Source organism: Nerophis ophidion, linkage group LG23 (assembly GCF_033978795.1).
Source record: "Nerophis ophidion isolate RoL-2023_Sa linkage group LG23, RoL_Noph_v1.0, whole genome shotgun sequence".
Lineage (NCBI taxonomy): Eukaryota > Metazoa > Chordata > Actinopteri > Syngnathiformes > Syngnathidae > Nerophis > Nerophis ophidion.
Window position 1 is genome coordinate 28,148,495 of NC_084633.1, and position 21,658 is coordinate 28,170,152.

General features: G+C 38.5%; 2 protein-coding genes across 2 annotated transcripts in view; one reads left to right on the forward strand and one right to left on the reverse strand.

Annotated features, from left to right (window-relative positions):
• The window catches only part of cnn1b (calponin 1, basic, smooth muscle, b), a 57,954-nt gene extending 51,901 nt beyond the window's left edge, over positions 1 to 6,053 (forward strand). Inside the window, exons 6-7 of the mRNA XM_061885563.1 lie at positions 125 to 271; positions 4,966 to 6,053. Of these exons, the coding sequence (XP_061741547.1) occupies positions 125 to 271; positions 4,966 to 5,211 (393 nt within the window). The 3' untranslated portion in view covers positions 5,212 to 6,053. The remainder of the gene's footprint in view (positions 1 to 124; positions 272 to 4,965) is intronic.
• Positions 6,054 to 8,666: 2,613 nt separating this feature from the next.
• Positions 8,667 to 21,658, reverse strand: part of LOC133541861 (uncharacterized) — an 18,917-nt gene continuing 5,925 nt past the window's right edge. Inside the window, exons 2-4 of the mRNA XM_061885564.1 lie at positions 18,244 to 18,375; positions 18,096 to 18,166; positions 8,667 to 10,643 (exon numbers count right to left, since the gene is read on the reverse strand). Coding sequence (XP_061741548.1) covers positions 10,561 to 10,643; positions 18,096 to 18,166; positions 18,244 to 18,375 — 286 coding nt within the window. The 3' untranslated portion in view covers positions 8,667 to 10,560. The remainder of the gene's footprint in view (positions 10,644 to 18,095; positions 18,167 to 18,243; positions 18,376 to 21,658) is intronic.

The window sequence follows — 21,658 nt, forward strand, 5'->3', positions numbered from 1 at the left end:
TTGGAATAAGCCTGCAACACATTTTTTGGGGAAAAGGTATTTCTCGGATGCACTGTACAGTGTGTACACAGAAGAATGATGAAGAGTTAATAGTTCTCAATAAATCTTCTTTTGACCTTTTTAGATGGGCACCAACAAGCTCGCCAGCCAAAAAGGTATGACCTCTTACGGCACGAGGCGCCATCTTTATGACTCCAAGATGGGCATGGACAACCCAATGGACCAATCCACCATCAGCTTACAGATGGGCACCAACAAAGGAGCCAACCAGGTGAGGACTCACACTTTTATTTTTTTCAGCAGGAAATGAACAAACAGCATTATTTAGTTTCTAACGTCCTTCAAATAAATCCTTGTCATTCAGCAAAACGTTGTTAGTGTGGACAGACGGAACTGATTGTCTTGTCTTAAAAGGGAACTGCATGTTTTTTTATCAGTCACAACCATTATATAAGACAAGAACACTCATATTTTTCCTTTTTTTATGCATAAACGCTGGATAAAGTCAGCTAACCATGGAAACGACTGGGAGTCGCTCTTAGCGTTGTACGGTACACCGGTACTATACCGCCTCTTAAAAAGTACCGGCTAGACGGTGCGCCGTCGTGACATTGCTGGTTTTACGAGCAGAGGAGCATGTTCGGCAGCACACACACACGGAGTATTTACAAGCAGACACAGCGTGGAGACAGAAAAGGGAGAATGGACAAGAATTGTCCAGCCGCAGTCTGCAGTGTTTTAGCTACTTCTAAATCACTAATCCTCGCCTCCATGGCGACAAATAAAGTAAGTTTCGTACAAGTACATTATCACTGGAGGACGAGGAATAGCTAAACATGCTTTACTACACACCGTAGGAGGATACAATAGCTCACCGGCGTCACAATGTAAACAAACTCCATGGGTGGATCTACACGTGACATCCACTGTAATGATACCAAGTACAAGAGCGTATCCCGTTGATACTACTATCGATATTTTTATAATTTATAAAATATATATATATATTTTTTTTATTATTCTATAATTGTCTATAAACTCAGGAAATACGTGAGGACCTAAATTATGACCAATGTATGATCCTGTAACTACTTGGTATCGGATCGATACCCAAATTTGTGGTATCATCCAAAACTAATGCAAAGTATCAAACAACAGAAGAATAAGTGATTATTACATTTTAACAGAAGTGTAGATAGAACATTATGAAATGGAAAATAAGCAGATATTAATTATAAATGAACAAGTAGATTAATAATACATTTTTACAGTTTGTCCTTTATAATTTTAATAAAATAATAGGTGGATAAATGACACAATATGTTACTGTATACGTCAGCAGACAAATTAGGAGCCTTTGTTTGCTTACTTACTACTAAAAGACAAGTTGTCTTGTACGTTCACTATTTTATTTAAGGACAAACTTGCAATGATAAACATATGTTGAATGTACCCTAAAATGGTTTGTTAAAATAAAGCCAATAATTCCATTTTGTGTGGTCCCCTTTTTTTAGACAAGTATCGAAATACATTTTGGTAGTGGTATCAAAATATTGCTATCAGGACAACCCTAGTCGCTCTATTCCACCTATAAAATGCTCTAAAATAACGGCCACCACCGTAAATACTGTAAGTATATATGTAATGTAGTAACATTTAATGACATGTAATATTTACATGAGAAGTATATATGTAAAGTAGTAACATTCATAATAACATGTATTATTTACATATTATTTTTAATATCACCATCACAAAGTTTGCGTTTTCCTTCAAATACAAATCATGGCAGACTTCATGAGAGACAACAAACATAATGAAATAATCACCTACTGTACAATGTCTGCTCTCACTGGAATGACAATTAATATGATGTTGATATAGTCTACTTTTATATTACTTATATTTTAATCAGGCTTTTCTAAACACTCAAAGCGCTCACAGAAAAGTGAGACTCCTCATTAATTCACACCTGGTGGTGGTAAGCTACATCAGTAGCCACAGCTGACCTGGGGTAGACTGACTACTTTTAGCTGAAGAATTAATCATAATCCCTTCTTCGGGTCTAAGTTGAATGTCAAAGTTGTCCAACTTCTCCGTTTATGGCCACAACCTTCTACCAAGAATTGAGAGGCACAATTTATCATCTAGAATTAACTTTCGCCAACTCTGAGGCCATGGAGCAGCTCACCAGATTATGATGTCAATATAGCAGCATACGCTTGTTGGAATGTTTGTTCTGCAAGGTTTCAAGAACTGTGGGCTGCCCTACTGAGATACAGTACGTAGGTGAAACTGATCTCCAAATGAACCCTGATGTGGGTGGTTGATGAGCCTTTTTTTGTGCCTGTATATCTGTCTAAGGGCGTCCAGGAATGCAACTCTGTGGTTTCCCCACTTTATTTATTAGTAATATTTTAAATCTTGGGGGAGGGGAACGGCGCATGTGATGTATGTTTGACAACCCGTGTCAGTTAGGAAAAAAATTTAAAATAACATACATAACTAGAAAAGGCCATTCTTGAAGGAATTGTGTGTGAATTTTCCAATGCTGAAGTTGAACTTAAATGCTGACAGAATGTAGTATGAATGTAAGAATAATTTGAATGTTGAAGTATTTAAGTTTCCAGGGAAACCATAATTTGGTTTTGAACTTGGGAAAGTGTTACTTTGAATGTCCAGGATGAGTGGAATGTGTTGATGTTGGTTGGAATGCTTTGAATAGGTTGAAAAATGTGGGAATTGTGGAACTTGGAAAAATGTCCTATTCATTTCAATGGGAACTTCCTGGAAATTTGGGAATTTTGGGGAAAACAAAATTATTATTTTTTTTAGAAAATGATTAGGAGCATTACTGTCCTGATTGAGCTGAATTGGTTGGTGTTGGAATTGTTTAAATCGGTCAAGAAATTATTAATTAGTAACAGACTTATGGAATTTCGGGAAAAGCGGGAATTTCTTTAAAAATGGTAAAAAACTTGAATGGTCAAAATGAGTTGAAATGGTTGGTGTTTAAATTTTTCAAATCGGTGGAGAAATGTTGCAGTAGTAACATGTTGAATTGAGAAATGCCATCCATCCATCCATTTTCTACCGCTTATTCCCTTTCGGGGTCGCGGGGGGCGCTGGCGCCTATCTCAGCTACAATCGGGCGGAAGGCGGGGTACACCCTGGACAAGTCGCCACCTCATCGCAGGGCCAACACAGATAGACAGACAACATTCACACTCACATTCACACACTAGGGCCAATTTAGTGTTGCCAATCAACCTATCCCCAGGTGCATGTCTATAACGGAATACCTGGAATTTCAGGAAAACTGGGAATTTTTCCAGTTAAAAAAAAACTACTTTTTTTTTTTTTTTGTCCTGATTAAGAGGAATGTTTTGACGGTGGAACGCTTGAAAAATGTGGGACGAGTAGTCGCCAGAAAATAGGGTGGAAATAGGGCTTTGGAAAAGCGGGAATTCTGGAACATCCTGGAATTTTTTTGAACTTGGAAAAATGATAGTTTGAATATCCAGGATGGTGGAATGTGTTAAGGTGGTGTGGTTTGAATCGGTTGAAAAATTTGGAGATTGTGGCCAATTCATTTTGAAAGGGAAAAAATGTCCCGGAAATCTGGGAATTTTTGGAATATGTCAAGGAAAAGCCCGCGATTTCCGAATCGGCTGAACAGTTTGAAGTTGGAACGGTTAGAATCAGGTGAAAAAATGTGGAAAGTAGAGCGCGTCAAAATCTGTAGAATAATAATAATAATACATTGAGTAAGTTGAATGAATAGAAAACCCTATTGGGGGTTAAATCACCAAAAATGGATCCCGGGCGCGGCCACCGCTGCTGCTCACTGCTCCCCTCACCTCCCACGGGGTGAGAAAGAGTGATGGGTCAAATGCAGCGAATAATTTCGCCACACTTAACGTGTGTGCGAGACAATCATTGCTACTTTAAAGGCCTACTGAAATGAGAGTTTCCTATTTAAACGGGGATAGCAGGTCCATTCTATGTGTCATACTTGATCATTTCACGATATTGCCATATTTTTGCTGAAAGGATTTAGTACAGAACATCGACGATAAAGTTCGCAACTTTTGGTCGCTAATAAAAAAGCCTTGCCTTTACCGGAAGTCACAGACGATGACGTCACAAGGGTGAGGGCTCCTCACGTCCTCACATTGTTTATAATGGGAGCCTCCAGCAGCAAGAGCTATTCGGACCGAGAAAACGACAATTTCCCCATTAATTTGAGCGAGGATGAAAGATTTGTGGATGATGATATTGATAGTGAAGGACTAGAAAAAAAAAGGCGATTGCATTGGGACGGATTCAGATGTTTTTAGACACATTTACTAGGATAATTCTGGGAAATCCCTTATCTTTCTATTGTGTTGCTAGTGTTTTAGTGAGATTAAATAGTACCTGATAGTCGGAGCGGTGTGTCCACGGGTGTCTTGAGGCCAGTGTCTGAGGGAAGTCACGGCAGATACAAGGACGGGGCAAACTCCACACTTCTCCGGTAAGAGGCAACTTTTCAACACAATTTCCTCACCGAAACCTGCCGGTTGACAAGTGGTCGGGATCCATGTTCGCTTGACCGCTCTGATCCATAGTAAAGCTTCACCTTGGGGAATTTTGAACAAGGAATCACCGTGTGTTTGTGTGGCTAAAGGCTAAAGCTTCCTAACTCTATCTTTCTACTGTGACTTCTCCGTTATTAATTGAACAAATTGCAAAAGATTCAGCAACATCCGCGACGTTTTCAACAAGAAATTCCACGGGAAATTTAAAATTGTAATTTAGTAAACTAAAAAGGCCGTATTGGCATGTGTTGCAATGTTAATATTTCATCATTGATATATAAACTATCAGACTGCGTGGTGGGTAGTAGTGGGTTTCAGTAGGCCTTTAACTTAACTATAAGACATTTTTTGATTGTTTGTGTCCGTCTCGCCTTCCCCACCCCAGTCGGGCATGACCGCCCCCGGCACGAGGAGGCACATCTTCGACAAGAAGCTGGAGCTAGAGAACTGCGACACCACCACCATATCCCTGCAGATGGGCACCAACAAGGTGGCGTCCCAGCAGGGCATGACCACCTACGGCCTGCCCCGCCAGGTCTACGACAACAAGTACTGCACCAACCCCACCGAGGCGGCCTACAACAACGGCGGGCAGGCGGAGTTCGACGGATACAACCAGTACTCCGACTGAAACCCGGTATTCCCACACTGGTTTTGAGGTCTCGCTCCCCTGGCCTTTTTTAGACACGGTTTTACTCTCTGGGAAGGTTTCCACGAGTACGACAATAATACTTTTTACATGGCCAACTTATGTGGTTCTTGGTCCCAGACTGCAGAATTAAAGGTTGATATTTAATATCTATTTATGGATCCTTTTCCACAATTGTAATTAGAGACCGCGTTGGTGCTACTGAACCTTTTTGACAGACCCCCCCACCCCCGCCTTCTGGCCCTTAGATTTACAGCTTTTTTTTTTTTAGTTTTTTATTTGAAATCCCCTAGTATAGTCAAAGGCCTAACAAATGACCCGAGGTTTTGTGGAATGTTTTATTTTGATAAATCTAAGGCATGACAAAAGTATATTAGACTACTTGTAGTCACCACAGATTCTTTCAAGGCAAAAAAAAAAAAAAGGCTTGCTTTTAATATTTTATACGAGAAACGCGCCCCTTTTTTTTTGCGTCAAATAAACACGCTACTGTTTTGGAAGTCACCAAATGTGTTGAATGTAACGTTGCTGCGTGCACTGGCATGTGAAGGGTTAACCGAGAAGCACAGTGTGGCTGGTGGTGTCGAAAATGTGAACGCTCGGAGTGGAGCGCCATCTAGTGTTGTGTAATCCTCACGCCGGTTACGCCCACTTTAGTCACCCCCTTTTTTTTTTTTAAACATTCCTTAAATTAAATCGGTTGGAAGAAAAAGCAGTTTTTTTTACAAGTAGAACTGCAGCTAATGTTAACATTTCACGTTTCGACAATGTACGGCTTTCACTAAACATGACTTTTGTGCAATAAAAACACTTGAAAAATACAACTTTGAGTCACTGTGGTGAAATGTATAAAGTGCAAAAGCAACTGTTCCTACCTATTGGTACCTATTTTAGTCTACCGTATTTTTGGGACTATAAAGCCCCCTAAAAATCCTTTAATTTTCTCAAAACCCGACAGTGTGCCTTATAACCCGGTGTGTCAAATGTACGGAATGATTTTGGTCGTGCTTACTGACCCTGAAGCTATTTTTTTATTTGGTACATGATGTAATGATAAGTGTAACCAGTAGATGGCAGTAATACATAAGAGATACATGTAGACTGATGTATGATTCATGTAAACAACACCATTGAAAATACAGAACATTACACACGGTGCTCAAAAATCTGTTAGAATGTTTTGGTATGACTTATTATCTGATGTTTTGTTTCGCAATATTATGCAAAAGCAACTTTTCCTACCTGTTGGTACCTGTTTTTGTGTACCGTATTTTTCCGACTATAAGGCGCACTTAAAATCCTTTCATTTTCTCAAAACGCGACAGTGCGCCTTATAACTCGGTGCGCCTAATGTATGGAATGATTTTGGTTGTGCTTACCGACTCCGAAGCTATTTTATTTGGTACATGGTGAAATAAGTGTGACCAGTAGATGGCAGTCACACATAAGAGATATGTGTAGACTGCAATATGAGGACGGTCATACATAGGAGATACGTGTTGACTGCAATATGAGGGCAGTCACACATAAGAGATACGTGTAGACTGCAATATGATGGCAGTCACACATAAGAGATACTTGTAGACTGCAATTAGATGGCAGTCACACATAAGAGATACATGTAGCCTGCAATATGATGGCAGTCACACATAAGAGATACATGTAGACTGCAATATGATGGCAGTCACACATAAGAGATACATGTAGACTGCAATTAGATGGCAGTCACACATAAAAGATACATGTAGACTGCAATATGATGGCAGGCACACAGAAAAGATATGTGTAGACTGCAATATGACTCAAGTAAACAACACCAACATATATGTTCAATTGAAAATATAGAACATTATACACGGCACTCAAAATTCTGTCAAAATTTTTAGCACAACTTTGGTAAGCTATGAAGCCGCACCGCTTGATGGATTGTCGGTGCATAACGGCTACCATAGTCAGACGTACTGTGCTTCAACATAGGAGTATTATAATGGTGTGTGTGTATAAGGTAAGACATTATCTGGCGTTTTGTTTCGCAACATTATGCAAAAGCAACTTTTCCGACCTATTGGTACCTGTTTTTGTGTACCGTATTTTTCAGACTATAAGGCACACTTAAAATCCTTTCATTTCTCAAAACTCGACAGGGCGCCTTATAACCCGGTGCGCCTAATGTACGGAATAATGTTGGTTGTGCTTACCGACCTCGAAGCTATTTTATTTGGTACAAATTGTGTGATAAGTGTCACCAGTAGATGGCCGTCAGACATAAGAGATACGCGTAGACTGCACTGTGATGGCCGTCACACATAAGAGATACGCGTAGACTGCTATATGATGGCAGTCACACATAAAAGATTCGTGTAGACCCAATATGATGGCAGTTACACATAAGAGATATGTGTAAACTGCAATATGACTCAAGTAAACCACACCAACATTTTATATGTTCCATGAAAAATATAGAACATTACACACGCTGCTCAAAAATCAATCAAAATGTTTTAGAAGGACCTTGGTAAGCTATGAAGCCACACCGCTTGATGGATTGTACTGTGCTTCAACATAGTAGTTTTATTATGGTGTATGCTTACGATAAGACATATCTGGCGTTTTGTTTTGCAATATTATGCAAAAGCAACTTTTCTTACCTTCTGATCTGTATTTGCGATCTGTATAAATCCTGAAAAATTGTGTGGGTCCGCCTTTGTAGTCCGTAACAAAGTAGTGGATCAGCTTCTTCTTTCTCCTCTATCTTCTTGTTATGGGACATTCATCCTCCACTGTTGCCATTTCTAAGCGGCTTAAACATGGTCTGTAAAACATCATCTATGCAACATTTTGACCAAAGAACCATCACGTTATGTAGACCACAAGGAAGTGAAGTGAAGTGAATCATATTTATATAGCGCTTTTCTCTAGTGACTCAAAGCGCTTTACATAGTGAAACCCAATATCTAAGTTACATTTAAACCAGTGTGGGTAGCATTTGGAGCACGTGGGTAAAGTGTCTTGCCCAAGGACACAACGGCAGTGACTAGGATGGCGGAAGCGGGAATCGAACCTGCAACTCTCAAGTTGCTGGCACGGCCACTCTACCAACCGAGCTATACCGTAGAAAAAAAAAATGACTCCATTAATGTGCACTAAAATCCGGTGCACCTTATATATCAAAATATATAAGGTGTGCCTTATGGTCTGGAAAATACAGAGTTTGGGGTTCTGCAAGAGCTCTGAAAACGTGAAAACAAACCGTAGAGGCATGGTGGGGATATTCCTATTTCATATTTACGTAAAATGAGCCGTTTGCAATTTGGCAAATTGTTGACGTTTCTGCAGATTGTTCCGTCCATATATGGCAGAGCAGTACCACCAGAATGACCAACATCAAAATACAGTAACATACTAGGCCTAACTATTCATTAAAAACAAGGCAGAGGTTTTATTTAACACGTGTATTTAATATTTTTGGCCACAGAGTTTGAACAGTAACAATGTGTTTGATTATAGGAAAATAAAACACGTCAAGTGATTCTTTGGCGTACCACTAGAGCATCGGTATCAAACTTGTGTTCATTGGGGGCCACGTTATGGCTGCCCTCAGAGGGCCACTCGTAACAGTAAATAATGTATACCGTATTTCCTCGAATTACTGCCGGGTCAAACTCGCTTCCCAAAATAATTAGCGCATGCTTGGTATTACCGCCTGGTCAAACTCGTGACGTCACAAGTCACTTCCCCTGTCATCATTTTCAAAATGAAGGAGGCTGATTTCAATACCAGTAATTTGGGAAGAAGGGAAGGAGAAGAAGATTAAGAGCTATTCAGTAGGATTTAAGATCCTAGCTTACGTCACACTCAAATTTTTACTGCATACCTCTGGTAAGTGCCGGACTGAGAAGAGGTTTTAAAATAATTAGCGCATGCTTACTTTTACCGCATGCCTTTGGTAAGCGCAGGAGTGAGAAGAGGTGTTAAATATATTAGCGCTCCGGCGGCAATTCAAGGAAATACGGTACATTTTAAATTGATTCATTTCACAATTATTTATATATACATATAATATAATATATATACATTTTTACGTACACTGTAAAAAATGAGTACAGTTCAGCTGCTGAAATTTTACCATCAAATGTACCATGTTTTTTTTTTACAATATATACTGCAAATGTCAATGGGAGAACACTTCCACTGTTTTACTGTAAAATGTATGTTTGTTTTTAAGTGGAAAACAATACTACAATTTTTTTTTTGTTTCGTGTTTTTACGGTAAAATTCAATTTTTTTACTGAAAAATATTTTTCACATTGTATAATTTAATTAAGTTGCTTCAAAATCATGAGTAAAGCAACATATTTAAGTACTTCTTTTGATCTTTGGAATGTCTGATCTGCGATGAGGTGGTGACTTGTCCAGGGTGTACCCCGCCTTCTGCCCGAAGTACCGGCCGCGACCCCAAAAGGGACAAGCGGTAGAAAATGGATGGAATGTGTGATAATATAATACTAGTTGCAATATTAGATTAAGTTTGAAATATATGAAATTGCATACAGTACATGTATTTTTTTTCTGTCAAAATAGATAGTTGACTACATTAACAAACAAATAGACGCATGGTAATACTTATTGCAAACCAATAATTATCATAAATCTGTTGTGTATTGTGTGTGTTGCAGAGCTGGGCAGTGTCAGTATGCAATACTCTTCCATACCACTAGGTAGCAGCAGGAAGCAAGTTGTTCTGTAGGCCGAATTTGAGACAATAGAATGAGTGATGGATCCATCCATCCATTTTCAACCGCTTATTCCCTTTTTTTGGGGTCGGGAGGGGGGGGGGGGCTGGCGCCTATCTCAGCTACAATTGGGCGGAAGGCGGCGTATACCCTGGACAAGTCGCCACCTCATCGCATTAATAATATTGGATTTGATGAGAACAAGTCCGAATTAATATTGTCAATATAGTTTCATTTTGATTAACATTTTCTGCTAGTGCTGTGCCTTAGGATGTTTTTATATTTAAAAAAAACGTACCTTGGTTTTAAAAAAAAGGCGAAAAACACCGATGTAGGCTGCAAGGAAGTGTTTTAAATAAAGAAAAAAGTGTTTTAAATGCAGAAAAAAGAAATTCCTTTATAAAACAAATTACATAAATTTGCGATTTTTTGCTTTTATCAGTGCATTCAAGCAGATGTCAAAAAGAGCAGAAAATCGCATATTGTGATGTATTAGTCACAATTATATGTTCCATAAAAAACAATTATTAGGAAACATACATTAGAAAAATATATGCTGGAATGCTCATATTTTAAAATGAAAAAATGCGTGACACATTCAGGGCTGGTCACAGATCGGTGTGTTGACGGCTATCCAGGCTGCTATCCAGTCACTGTAAACATCCGATGGCTCTGACAAATCTGTATCCAAAAACTTAAGGAAAAATGCTAAATAATAAATGTATATATATATATATATATATATATATATATATATATATATATATATATATATGTGTGTGTGTGTGTGTGTGTGTGTGTGTGTGTGTATGTACAGAGGTGGGTAGAGTAGCTAGAAATTGTACTCAAGTAAGAGTACTGTTACTTTAGAGATTTATTACTCAAGTAAAAGTAAGGAGTAGTCACCCAAATATTTACTTGAGTAAAAGTAAAAAGTATGTTGTGAAAAAACTACTCAAGTACTGAGTAACTGATGAGTAACCTGATTACGGCAACAAATAATGCACAAAAACATAAAAATAGCAATGAGCAAATTCAGAGCCAGGAATATCTCTTAAGCAACTAAAACAATAATATATATTAAATAATAGTACATTAAAATAAAATGGCACATTGAGCCACAATAACTTAATAGCCCCATAGGCTCAGTAGGCATTCATTGATTTGATTGATTGATTGATTGATTAAAACATGTATTAGTATATTGCACAGTACAGTACATATTCCGAACAATTGACCACTAAATGGTAACACCCCAATAAGTTTTTCAACGTTTATCAACTACTTAATAAATGACCAAGTCGAGGTGATCTACCTCATATATACATACACATATCACTTCTACACACACATATTTTATATATATATATATATATATATATATATATATATATATATATATATACATACATTTATATATACAGTATATAATTTACATTTATTTATTTTGCCGTTTTTGTTCACATGTTGAAGGTGTTTTAATGAATATACATGCATGTTTAACATATAGATTCCTATATTTCATGAAGACAAGAATATAAGTTGGTGTATTACCTGATTCTGATGACTTGCATTGATTGGAATCAGACGTCCATGTTTTCAAATGGAGGAGAAAAAAAGTTCCTCTTTTCTGTCTAATACCACATGAAAGTCGTTGTTTTTTGGCATCTCATCTGTCCAGCTTCCATATTCGTTTTTATACACTTTACAAGAAATACATTGGCGGCAAACTCCGTAGCTTGCTCGCTTGTTTGTGCTGGCTTTCGGAGACTCTTATTTTGTTAGCGCAGGCGCGATGGAGCGGCACTTTTATTGTGAAGACAGGAACTGTGCGATCAGTCTTTAGGCTTTTGACGGGAAGTACGGTTGAAATAAAAAGTGTCTTTTTTCCTTTACACTTTTGATTGATTGATTGATTGAAACTTTTATTATTAGATTGCACAGTACAGTACATATTCCGTACAATTGACCACTAAATGGTAACACCCCAATACGTTTTTCAACTTGTTTAAGTTGGGTCATGTGACCGCCTGGCTCTGTTTGATTGGTCCAACGTCACCAGTGACTGCATGTGATTGGTGAAACGCAGGCATGCGTGGATTCTAATTTGAAGCTCTGTCATTAACCAAAACAAACATTAATAGATCGATTAAAAAAAGTAGCGAGTAACGAGCTGAATGTAGATAAATGGAAGGGAGTAAAAGTAGCGTTTCTTCTCTATAAATATACTCAAGTAAAAGTAAAGTATGTTGCATAAAAACTACTCGTAGAAATACAATTTATCCCAAAAGTTACTCAAGTAAATGTAACGGAGTAAATGTAGCGCGTTACTACCCACCTCTGGTAAAGAGTAAGTGTTTTGTTTCACTATCATTGTGGTTTAGTGTAACCGGTTCTCAAGCCGAGTGGTTAAAGCAGCTATCTTCCAATCAAAGGGAAGGGAGTTCATCGGTCAGGTCCATCCATCGGTAACTTGGAAATCTCCAGTCACAGTTTTATATCATAGTTTACCGTGAACGGTTCGCAATTAAATATGTTATTGGGGCCTGAAATCTCACTTTCAGTGGGCCAAGGCTAGCTAAGTAGTGGAAGCAGCTACCTCCCAATCAAAGGGTAGAGGTTTCAAATCCCAGTCATGACCATCCATAACTAGGAAAGCTCCAGCCGGTGAAGGTAGTATTTTATATCATAGATTACCAAGACAGGTTCGCAATTAAATATGTAATTGGGGCCCGAAATTTGTCTGTATGCAGTACAAGGGTAGCTGAGTAGTTCAAGCAGCTATCTACAAATCAAATTGGTCTGGGTTCAAATCCCACCCAGGTCCATTGGTAACTATGAAAGCTCCAGCGGCAAGAGTAAATATTTTATCTCATTGACGGAAAATGTGGGGGTGCATCACCTCCCCCACACAAAGTAAAGCTAAGTGGTAGCTGGTTAATTAACTTATAGTTAAAAAGGTAAGTATGGGTAATAATAATAATAAATAGTCTATAGTCCAAAAGTCTAAGGGTAACCTCGGGGGTTAGCTCCTCCTGTGAGGCTAAAGTTGGTAAGTGTACCATCTGTAATTCCTGGCTGGGATGGGTGGGAATAGGAACATGAATAATTAATCAATGTGAGTGTTGACCAATCAGCCTTCCTCGGTCTGACCGTCAATTAGTTAATAAATAAAAAGAAGTACCAATAAGTACAACAAATTGGAATAACAAAAACGGCAAAATAAATAAATATAAATTATATACTGTATATATATATATATATATATATATATATATATATAAAATATGTGTGTGTATAAATGATTTGTGTGTATGTATATATGAGGTAGATCACCTCGACTTGGTCATTTACTAAGTAATTGATAAACGTTGAAAAACTTATTGAGGTGTTACCATTTAGTGGTCAATTGTACGGAATATGTACTCTACTGTACAATCTACTAATACATGTTTTAATCAATCAATGAAATCAATGAATGCCTACTGAGGCTATGGTGCTGTTAAGTTAGTGTGGCTCAATGTGCCATTTTTTTAAATTTTATTTTAATGTACTATTATTTAATATATATTATTGTTTTAGTTGCTTAAGAAATATTCCTGGCTCTGAATTTGCTCATTGCTATTTTTATGTTTTTGTGCATTATTTGTTGCCGTAATCAGGTTACTCATCAGTTACTCTGTACTTGAGTAGTTTTTTCACAACATACTTTTTACTTTTATTCAAGTAAATATTTGGGTGACTACGCCTTACTTTTACTTGAGTAATAAATCTCTAAAGTAACAGTACTCTTACTTGAGTACAATTTCTAGCTACTCTACCCATGTCTGTGTATATACTGTATATATATATATATATATATTTAACATATAATTCCATATGTTTGTATGTGTATATATATATGTTAATATTGATTTATATATCTGTTAATATGTATATATACATTATGTATATATATATGTTACTAGAAATATATATGTATATATTTGTGTATATATATATATATATATCTATATATGTATGTATATATATATATGTGTGTGTGTTTATATATGTATATAAATGTGTGTGTATACACATATATATACAGTGGGGCAAAAAAGTATTTAGTCAACCACCGATTGTGCAAGTTCTCCCACTTAAAATGATGACAGAGGTCTGTAATTTTATTATCACAGGTACACTTCAACTGTGAGAGACAGAATGTGAAAAAAAAATCCAGGAATTCACATTGTAGGAATTTTAAGGAATTTATTTGTAAATTATTGTGGAAAATAAGTATTTGGTCACTTCAAACAAGGAAAATCTCTGGCTCTCACAGACCTGTAACTTCTTCTTAAAGAAGCTCTTCTCTTCGCCACTCGTTAATGGAACCTGTTTGAACTCGTTATCTGTATAAAAGACACCTGTCCACAGCCTCAAACAGTCAGACTCCAAAATCCACTATGGCCAAGACCAAAGAGCTGTCGAAGAACACCAGGAAAATAATTGTAGACCTGCACCTGACTGGGAAGAGTGAATCTACAATAGGCAAGCAGCTTGGTGTTAAAAATTTCAATTGTGGGAGCAATTATCAGAAAATGGAAGACATACAAGAGCACTGATAATCTCCCTCGACCTGGGGCTCAACGCAAGATCTCATCCCGTGGGGTCAAAATGATCATGAGAACGGTGAGCAAAAATCCCAGAACCACACGGAGGGACCTGGTGAATGACCTGCAGAGAGCTGGGACCAAAGTAAAAAAGGTTACCTTCAGTAACACACTACGCCGACAGGGAATCAAATCCTGCAGTGCCAGACGTGTCCCCCTGCTTAAGCCAGTGCATGTCCAGGCCCGTCTGAAGTTTGCCAGAGAACACATGTGAGAATGTCATGTGGTCAGATGAAACCAAAATAGAACTTTTTGGTATAAACTCAACTCGTCGTGTTTGGAGGAAGAAGAATACTGAGTTGCATCCCAAGAACACAATACCTACTGTGAAGCATAGGGGTGGAAACATCATGCTTTGGGGCTGTTTTTCTGCTAAGAGGACAGGACGATTGATCCATGTTAAGGAAAGAATGAATGGGGCCATGTATCGTGAGATTTTGAGCCAAAACCTCCTTCAATAAATGAGAGGTTTGAATGGTAGACCAATTACTTATTTTCCACCATAATTTACAAAAAAAATATTTAAAATTCCTACAATGTGAATTCCTGGATTTTCTTTTCACATTCTGTCTCTCACAGTTGAAGTGTACCTATGATGGAAATTACAGTCCTCTGTCATCATTTTAATTGTGAGAACTTGCACAATCGGTGGCTGACTAAATACTTTTTTGCCCCACTGTATGTGTTAATATGTATGCATAAATATATATTTGTTAATATATATATACTTATATGTGTATATATATGTATATATGGTAATATTGATGTACTGTATATATCTGTTAATATGTATATATTTGTTAATATATATATGTATAATTTACATATATGTGTGTATATATATATACACATGTGTGTGTACATATGTATATATACACATATATATCTATATATATATGTGTGTATATATGTATATATACGCATATATATCTATATATATGTGTGTGTGTATATATACATATATATATACACGTGTGTATATATCCTTATATATATGTGTGTGTGTGTATATATATATATACATATATATACACACACACACACACACACACACACACATTATATATATATGTATATGTATATATATATATGTATATATATATGTATATATATATATATATATATATTTATATATACATGTGCGCATATATATATATATATATATACATGTGCGCATATATATATATATATATATGTATATATAGTATATATATACATACATATATATATATATATACATACATATATATATATACATACATATATATATATATATATATATATATGTATATATATATATATATATATATATATATACACATGTATGCATATTAGGGATGTAACGGTACACAAAAATGCCGGTTCGGTACGTACCTCAATTTAGAGGTCACGGTTCGGTTCATTTTCGGTACAGTGAAAAAACAACAAAATATAAATTTTTGGGTTATTTATTTACCAAATTTGTAAACAATGGCTATATCCTTTTAACATTGGGAATACTATAATAATTATGCCTATGTTAATCAACATTAAACTGCCTCAAGTTGTTGCTCAGATTAAATAAAATGACAAAACTTTTCTTTCTTCTACATATAAAAAGTGCAACATTAAACAGTTTCAAGTCAACTCATCATGCTTAATTTATTACAGCATGGGAAGCCTGTTGTTGATTTATATTATGTAAATTTAATATTTTTATCAACAAAACTAGGCTGCTACATTACTAAAATAGAATAGAATGTACTTTATTGATCTCTGGGGGAAATTCAACTAATGATAATAATGATTCATGTAACTATAGCAGAAAAAATGGTACAATAGCAATAAGAGAGACTATTCATCCCTGAACACCATGGAGTTCATGTAGGCTTAATGATGCACTTACATTATTATATATACTATCAGAGACAGAAACTCTTCATTTAACATCATGTCCTTTTTTGCTGCTTCAAAACAGCTCAATCAACACAGAAAAAGGTAAAGTGAAAAAACAGACAGACAAGGCTTTTCTGTCGAAACACACTCTCTGAATACGCACTACCACTTTGCGTGTAACCAATCAGATGGTTGTGTGAATGGGACAATGCTGGGTGCTGTGTACTGACAGACACAGAGGCAGAACGGAGTGGAGCAGCTTGTTAAGACTTTAGCATAGGCGACTACTTAATATGTTCGAGTGGAAACTCGTTCAATACACCACCGAACTGGACCGAAACCCCCGGACCGAAACGGTTCAATACAAATACACGTACCGACACACCCCTAATGTGTATGTATATTTGTATGTGTGTGTATGTATATATATATATATATATTTGCATATATATACATATCTGTATATATACACACATACATATATATATGTGTGTATATATACACACATATGTATGTATGTGTATATATATGTGTATATATGTATATTTTTATGTATATATGTGTATATATACACATACAGTGGGGAAAAAAAGTATTTAGTCAGCCACCGATTGTGCAAGTTCTCCCACTTAAAATGATGACAGAGGTCTGTAATTTTCATCATAGGTACACTTCAACTGTGAGAGACACTGTCGAATGTGAAAAGAAAATCCAGGAATTCACCTTGTAGGAATTTTAAAGAATGTATTTGTAAATTATAGTGGAAAATAAGTATTTGATCAACCATTTAAGGGTCTCACTGATGGAAGGAGGTTTTGGCTCAAAATCTCACGATACATGGCCCCATTCATTCTTTCCTTAACACGGATCAATCGTCCTGTCCCCTTAGCAGAAAAAACAGCCCCAAAGCATGATGTTTCCACCCCCATGCTTCACAGTAGGTGTGGTGTTCTTGGGATGCAACTCAGTATTCTTCTTCCTCCAAACACGACGAGTTGAGTTTATACCAAAAAGCTCTATTTTGGTTTCATCTGACCACATGACATTCTCCCAATCCTCTGTTGTATCATCCATGTATCCATTTTGGTATAAACTCAACTCGTCGTGTTACATCGAGTTGCATCCCAAGAACATAACTACTGTGAAGCATGGGTGTGGAAACATCATGCTTTGGGGCGGTTTTTCTGCCAAGGGGACAGGACGATTGATCCGTGTTAAGGAAAGAATGAATGGGGCCATGTATCGTGAGATTTTGAGCCAAAACCTCCTTCCATCAGTGAGAGCTTTGAATGGTTGACCAAATGCTTATTTTCCACCATAATTTACAAATAAATTCTTTAAAATTCCTACAATGTGAATTACTTGATTTTTTTTTTCACATTCTGTCTCTCACAGTTGAAGTGTACCTATGATGAAAATTACAGACCTCTGTCATCATTTTAAGTGGGAGAAATTGCACAATCGGTGGCTGACTAAATACTTTTTTGCCCCACTGTACATATATATTTGCATATATATACATATATTTTTTTGTATGTATACATGTATATAAATGCATATATGTGTTTATATAACAGATTTAGAATGCAACACAGCAAAAGGATACACGTTATAGGAGTCAGGAACTCCTCAAAGCAAACGCTGCATGATATAATTCCTACGTTTTGAGTTCTATCCCTGAAAACAAACAATACTTCCTCATTAAGTAAGAATGCATTTTGTCGGGTTTTCACAGCATTTTGAGTCCAGCTTACATTTTCACGTCACATGACTTCTCGTGGTTACAAAACGGGCACGTGAACTGGGTATCCACGTTGCCCGTCATTTTTTTCTTCGGGGTAGACTTTCTCCTGGACTTTTGGTGAACCATTTGTTTTTTCTTGGAGCTGAAAAACACACAAAGAGCACATGAGTTGAAATATTTCATACATTCACAACGACGCTCCAATTCGAGACACAAATTGATATGCAGATTGCAGAAGTGACAAATAAAAATATGCATGAGGAAAGGCTCATTCCTTTGGTGTGTGTGTGAAGTTTTTGGTGTAATCAAAGCAGGTAAATATAGCAGAATATACAAATAATCTACTAATAAAAAACAGACAGCATTGTGGTTTGGAATTTATTTAGTAATATTACAAAAACTAACCAATCATGTAGTTGTGACACCAATGAGAACTACAATTTTAAAATGTTGTTACCAATAATCTTGACTGTTATAGGATTAGAGTACAATGTATTGACAGTACACATACGGGGTAAGAAATTATGTTAAACATCAAGGTTGAACCATGCATTGTGTATGATATTCATATACAGTCCTGGTCAAAAGTTTACATACACTTGTAAAGAACATAATGTCATGGCTGTCATTTCTACAAAACTAAATTTTTTTTGATAGAGTGATTGGAGCACATACTTGTTGGTCACAAAAAAAAAAACATTCATGAAGTTTGGTTCTTTTATGAATTTATTAGGGATCTACTGAAAATGTGATCAAATCTGCTAGGTCAAAAGTATACATACAGCAATGTTAGTATTTGGTTACATGTCCCTTGGCAAGTTTCACTGCAATAAGGCGCTTTTGGTAGCCATCCACAAGCTTCTGTCAAGTTTCTGCTTAAATTTTTGACTCCAATCACTCTATCACAAAAAAATAAGAGTTGTAGAAATGACTGGAAAATCAAGACAGCCATGACATCATGTTCTTTACAAGTGTATGTAAACTTCTGATCATGACTGTATGTATTAACAGTCTAGCTAATTTTAATATATTTGGATATCAATTACATGTAATTGCTAGTTCTATCTCCTTCATCATGACATACTTAACAGTTCTAGTAAATTGTGTGTTTACATTAGTGTGCACTGTTTATGTCCGGCAACCTGAAATGACAGCGATCACGTGACTTTCGCAGGTAATATCGCGAGAATCAAGCACTGACGAACGTGAGCACTGATGTAATGGCGTGTTGGTTTTTTTTGGCAAACAAAAAGAAAGCTATTGTAGTTACATCCATCCATCCATTTTCTACCGCTTATTCCCTTTGGGGTCGCGGGGAGCGCTGGTGCCTATCTCAGCTACAATCAGGCGTAAGGCAGGGTACACCCTGGACAAGTCGTCATCTCATCGCAGGGCATACTTGCCAACCCTCCCGGATTTTCCGGGAAACTCCCGAAATTCAACTTTGTAGTCGTGTCATCGGATTTGCGGCCTTATGTTTTGGACACTCGGGTGAAGAGAGGGGCGGAGCTTTCTACCGATCACCACCTGGTGGTGAGTTGGCTGCGATGGTGGGGGAGGATGCCGGACAGACCTGGGAGGCCCAAACGCATTGCGAGGGTCTGCTGGGAACGTCTGGCAGAGTCTCCTGTCAGACAAAGTTTCAATTCCCACCTCCGGAAGAACTTTGAACATGTCACGAGGGAGGTGCTGGACATTGAGTCCGAGTGGACCATGTTCCGCACCTCTATTGTCGAGGCGGCAGATCGGAGCTGTGGCCGTAAGGTAGTTGGTGCCTGTCGGGGCGGAAATCCTAAAACCCCTTGGTGGACACCAGCGGTGAGGGATGCCGTCAAGCTGAAGAAGGAGTCCTATCGGGTTCTTTTGGCTCATAGGACTCCGGAGGCAGTGGACAGGTACCGACAGGCCAAGCGGTGTGCAGCTTCAGCGGTCGCGGAGGCAAAAACTCGGACATGGGAGGAGTTCGGGGGAGCCATGGAAAACAACTTCCGGACGGCTTCGAAGCGATTCTGGACCACCGTCCGCGGCCTCAGGAAGGGGAAGCAGTGCACTATCAACACCGTGTATGGTGCGGATGGTGTTCTGCTGACCTCAACTGCGGATGTTGTGGATAGGTGGAAGGAATACTTCGAAGACCTCCTCAATCCCACCAACACGTCTTCCTATGAGGAAGCAGTGCCTGGGGAATCTGTGGTGGACTCTCCTATTTCTGGGGCTGAAGTCGCTGAGGTAGTTAAAAAGCTCCTCGGTGGCAAGGCCCCAGGGGTGGACGAGATCCGCCCGGAGTTCCTTAAGGCTCTGGATGCTGTGGGGCTGTCTTGGTTGACAAGACTTTGCAGCATCGCGTGGACATCGGGGGCGGTACCTCTGGATTGGCAGACCGGGGTGGTGGTTCCTCTCTTTAAGAAGGGGGACCGGAGGGTGTGTTCCAACTATCGTGGGATCACACTCCTCAGCCTTCCCGGTAAGGTTTATTCAGGTGTACTGGAGAGGAGGCTACGCCGGATAGCCGAACCTCGGATTCAGGAGGAACAGTGTGGTTTTCGTCCTGGTCGTGGAACTGTGGACCAGCTCTATACTCTCGGCAGGGTTCTTGAGGGTGCATGGGAGTTTGCCCAACCAGTCTACATGTGCTTTGTGGACTTGGAGAAGGCATTCGACCGTGTCCCTCGGGAAGTCCTGTGGGGAGTGCTCAGAGAGTATGGGGTATCGGACTGTCTTATTGTGGCGGTCCGTTCCCTGTACGATCAGTGCCAGAGCTTGGTCCGCATTGCCGGCAGTAAGTCGAACACATTTCCAGTGAGGGTTGGACTCCGCCAAGGCTGTCCTTTGTCACCGATTCTGTTCATAACTTTTATGGACAGAATTTCTAGGCGCAGTCAAGGCGTTGAGGGGTTCCGGTTTGGTAACCGCAGGATTAGGTCTCTGCTTTTTGCAGATGATGTGGTCCTGATGGCTTCATCTGACCGGGATCTTCAGCTCTCGCTGGATCGGTTCACAGCCGAGTGTGAAGCGACCGGAATGAGAATTAGCACCTTCAAGTCTGAGTCCATGGTTCTCGCCCGGAAAAGGGTGGAATGCCATCTCCGGGTTGGGGAGGAGACCCTACCCCATGTGGAGGAGTTCAAGTACCTAGGAGTCTTGTTCACGAGTGAGGGAAGAGTGGATCGTGAGATCGACAGGCGGATCGGTGCGGCGTCTTCAGTAATGCGGACGTTGTACCGATCCGTTGTGGTAAAGAAGGAGCTGAGCCGGAAGGCAAAGCTCTCAATTTACCGGTCGATCTACGTTCCCATCCTCACCTATGGTCATGAGCTTTGCGTCATGACCGAAAGGATAAGATCACGGGTACAAGCGGCCGAAATGAGTTTCCTCCGCCGTGTGGCGGGGCTCTCCCTTAGAGATAGGGTGAGAAGCTCTGCCAT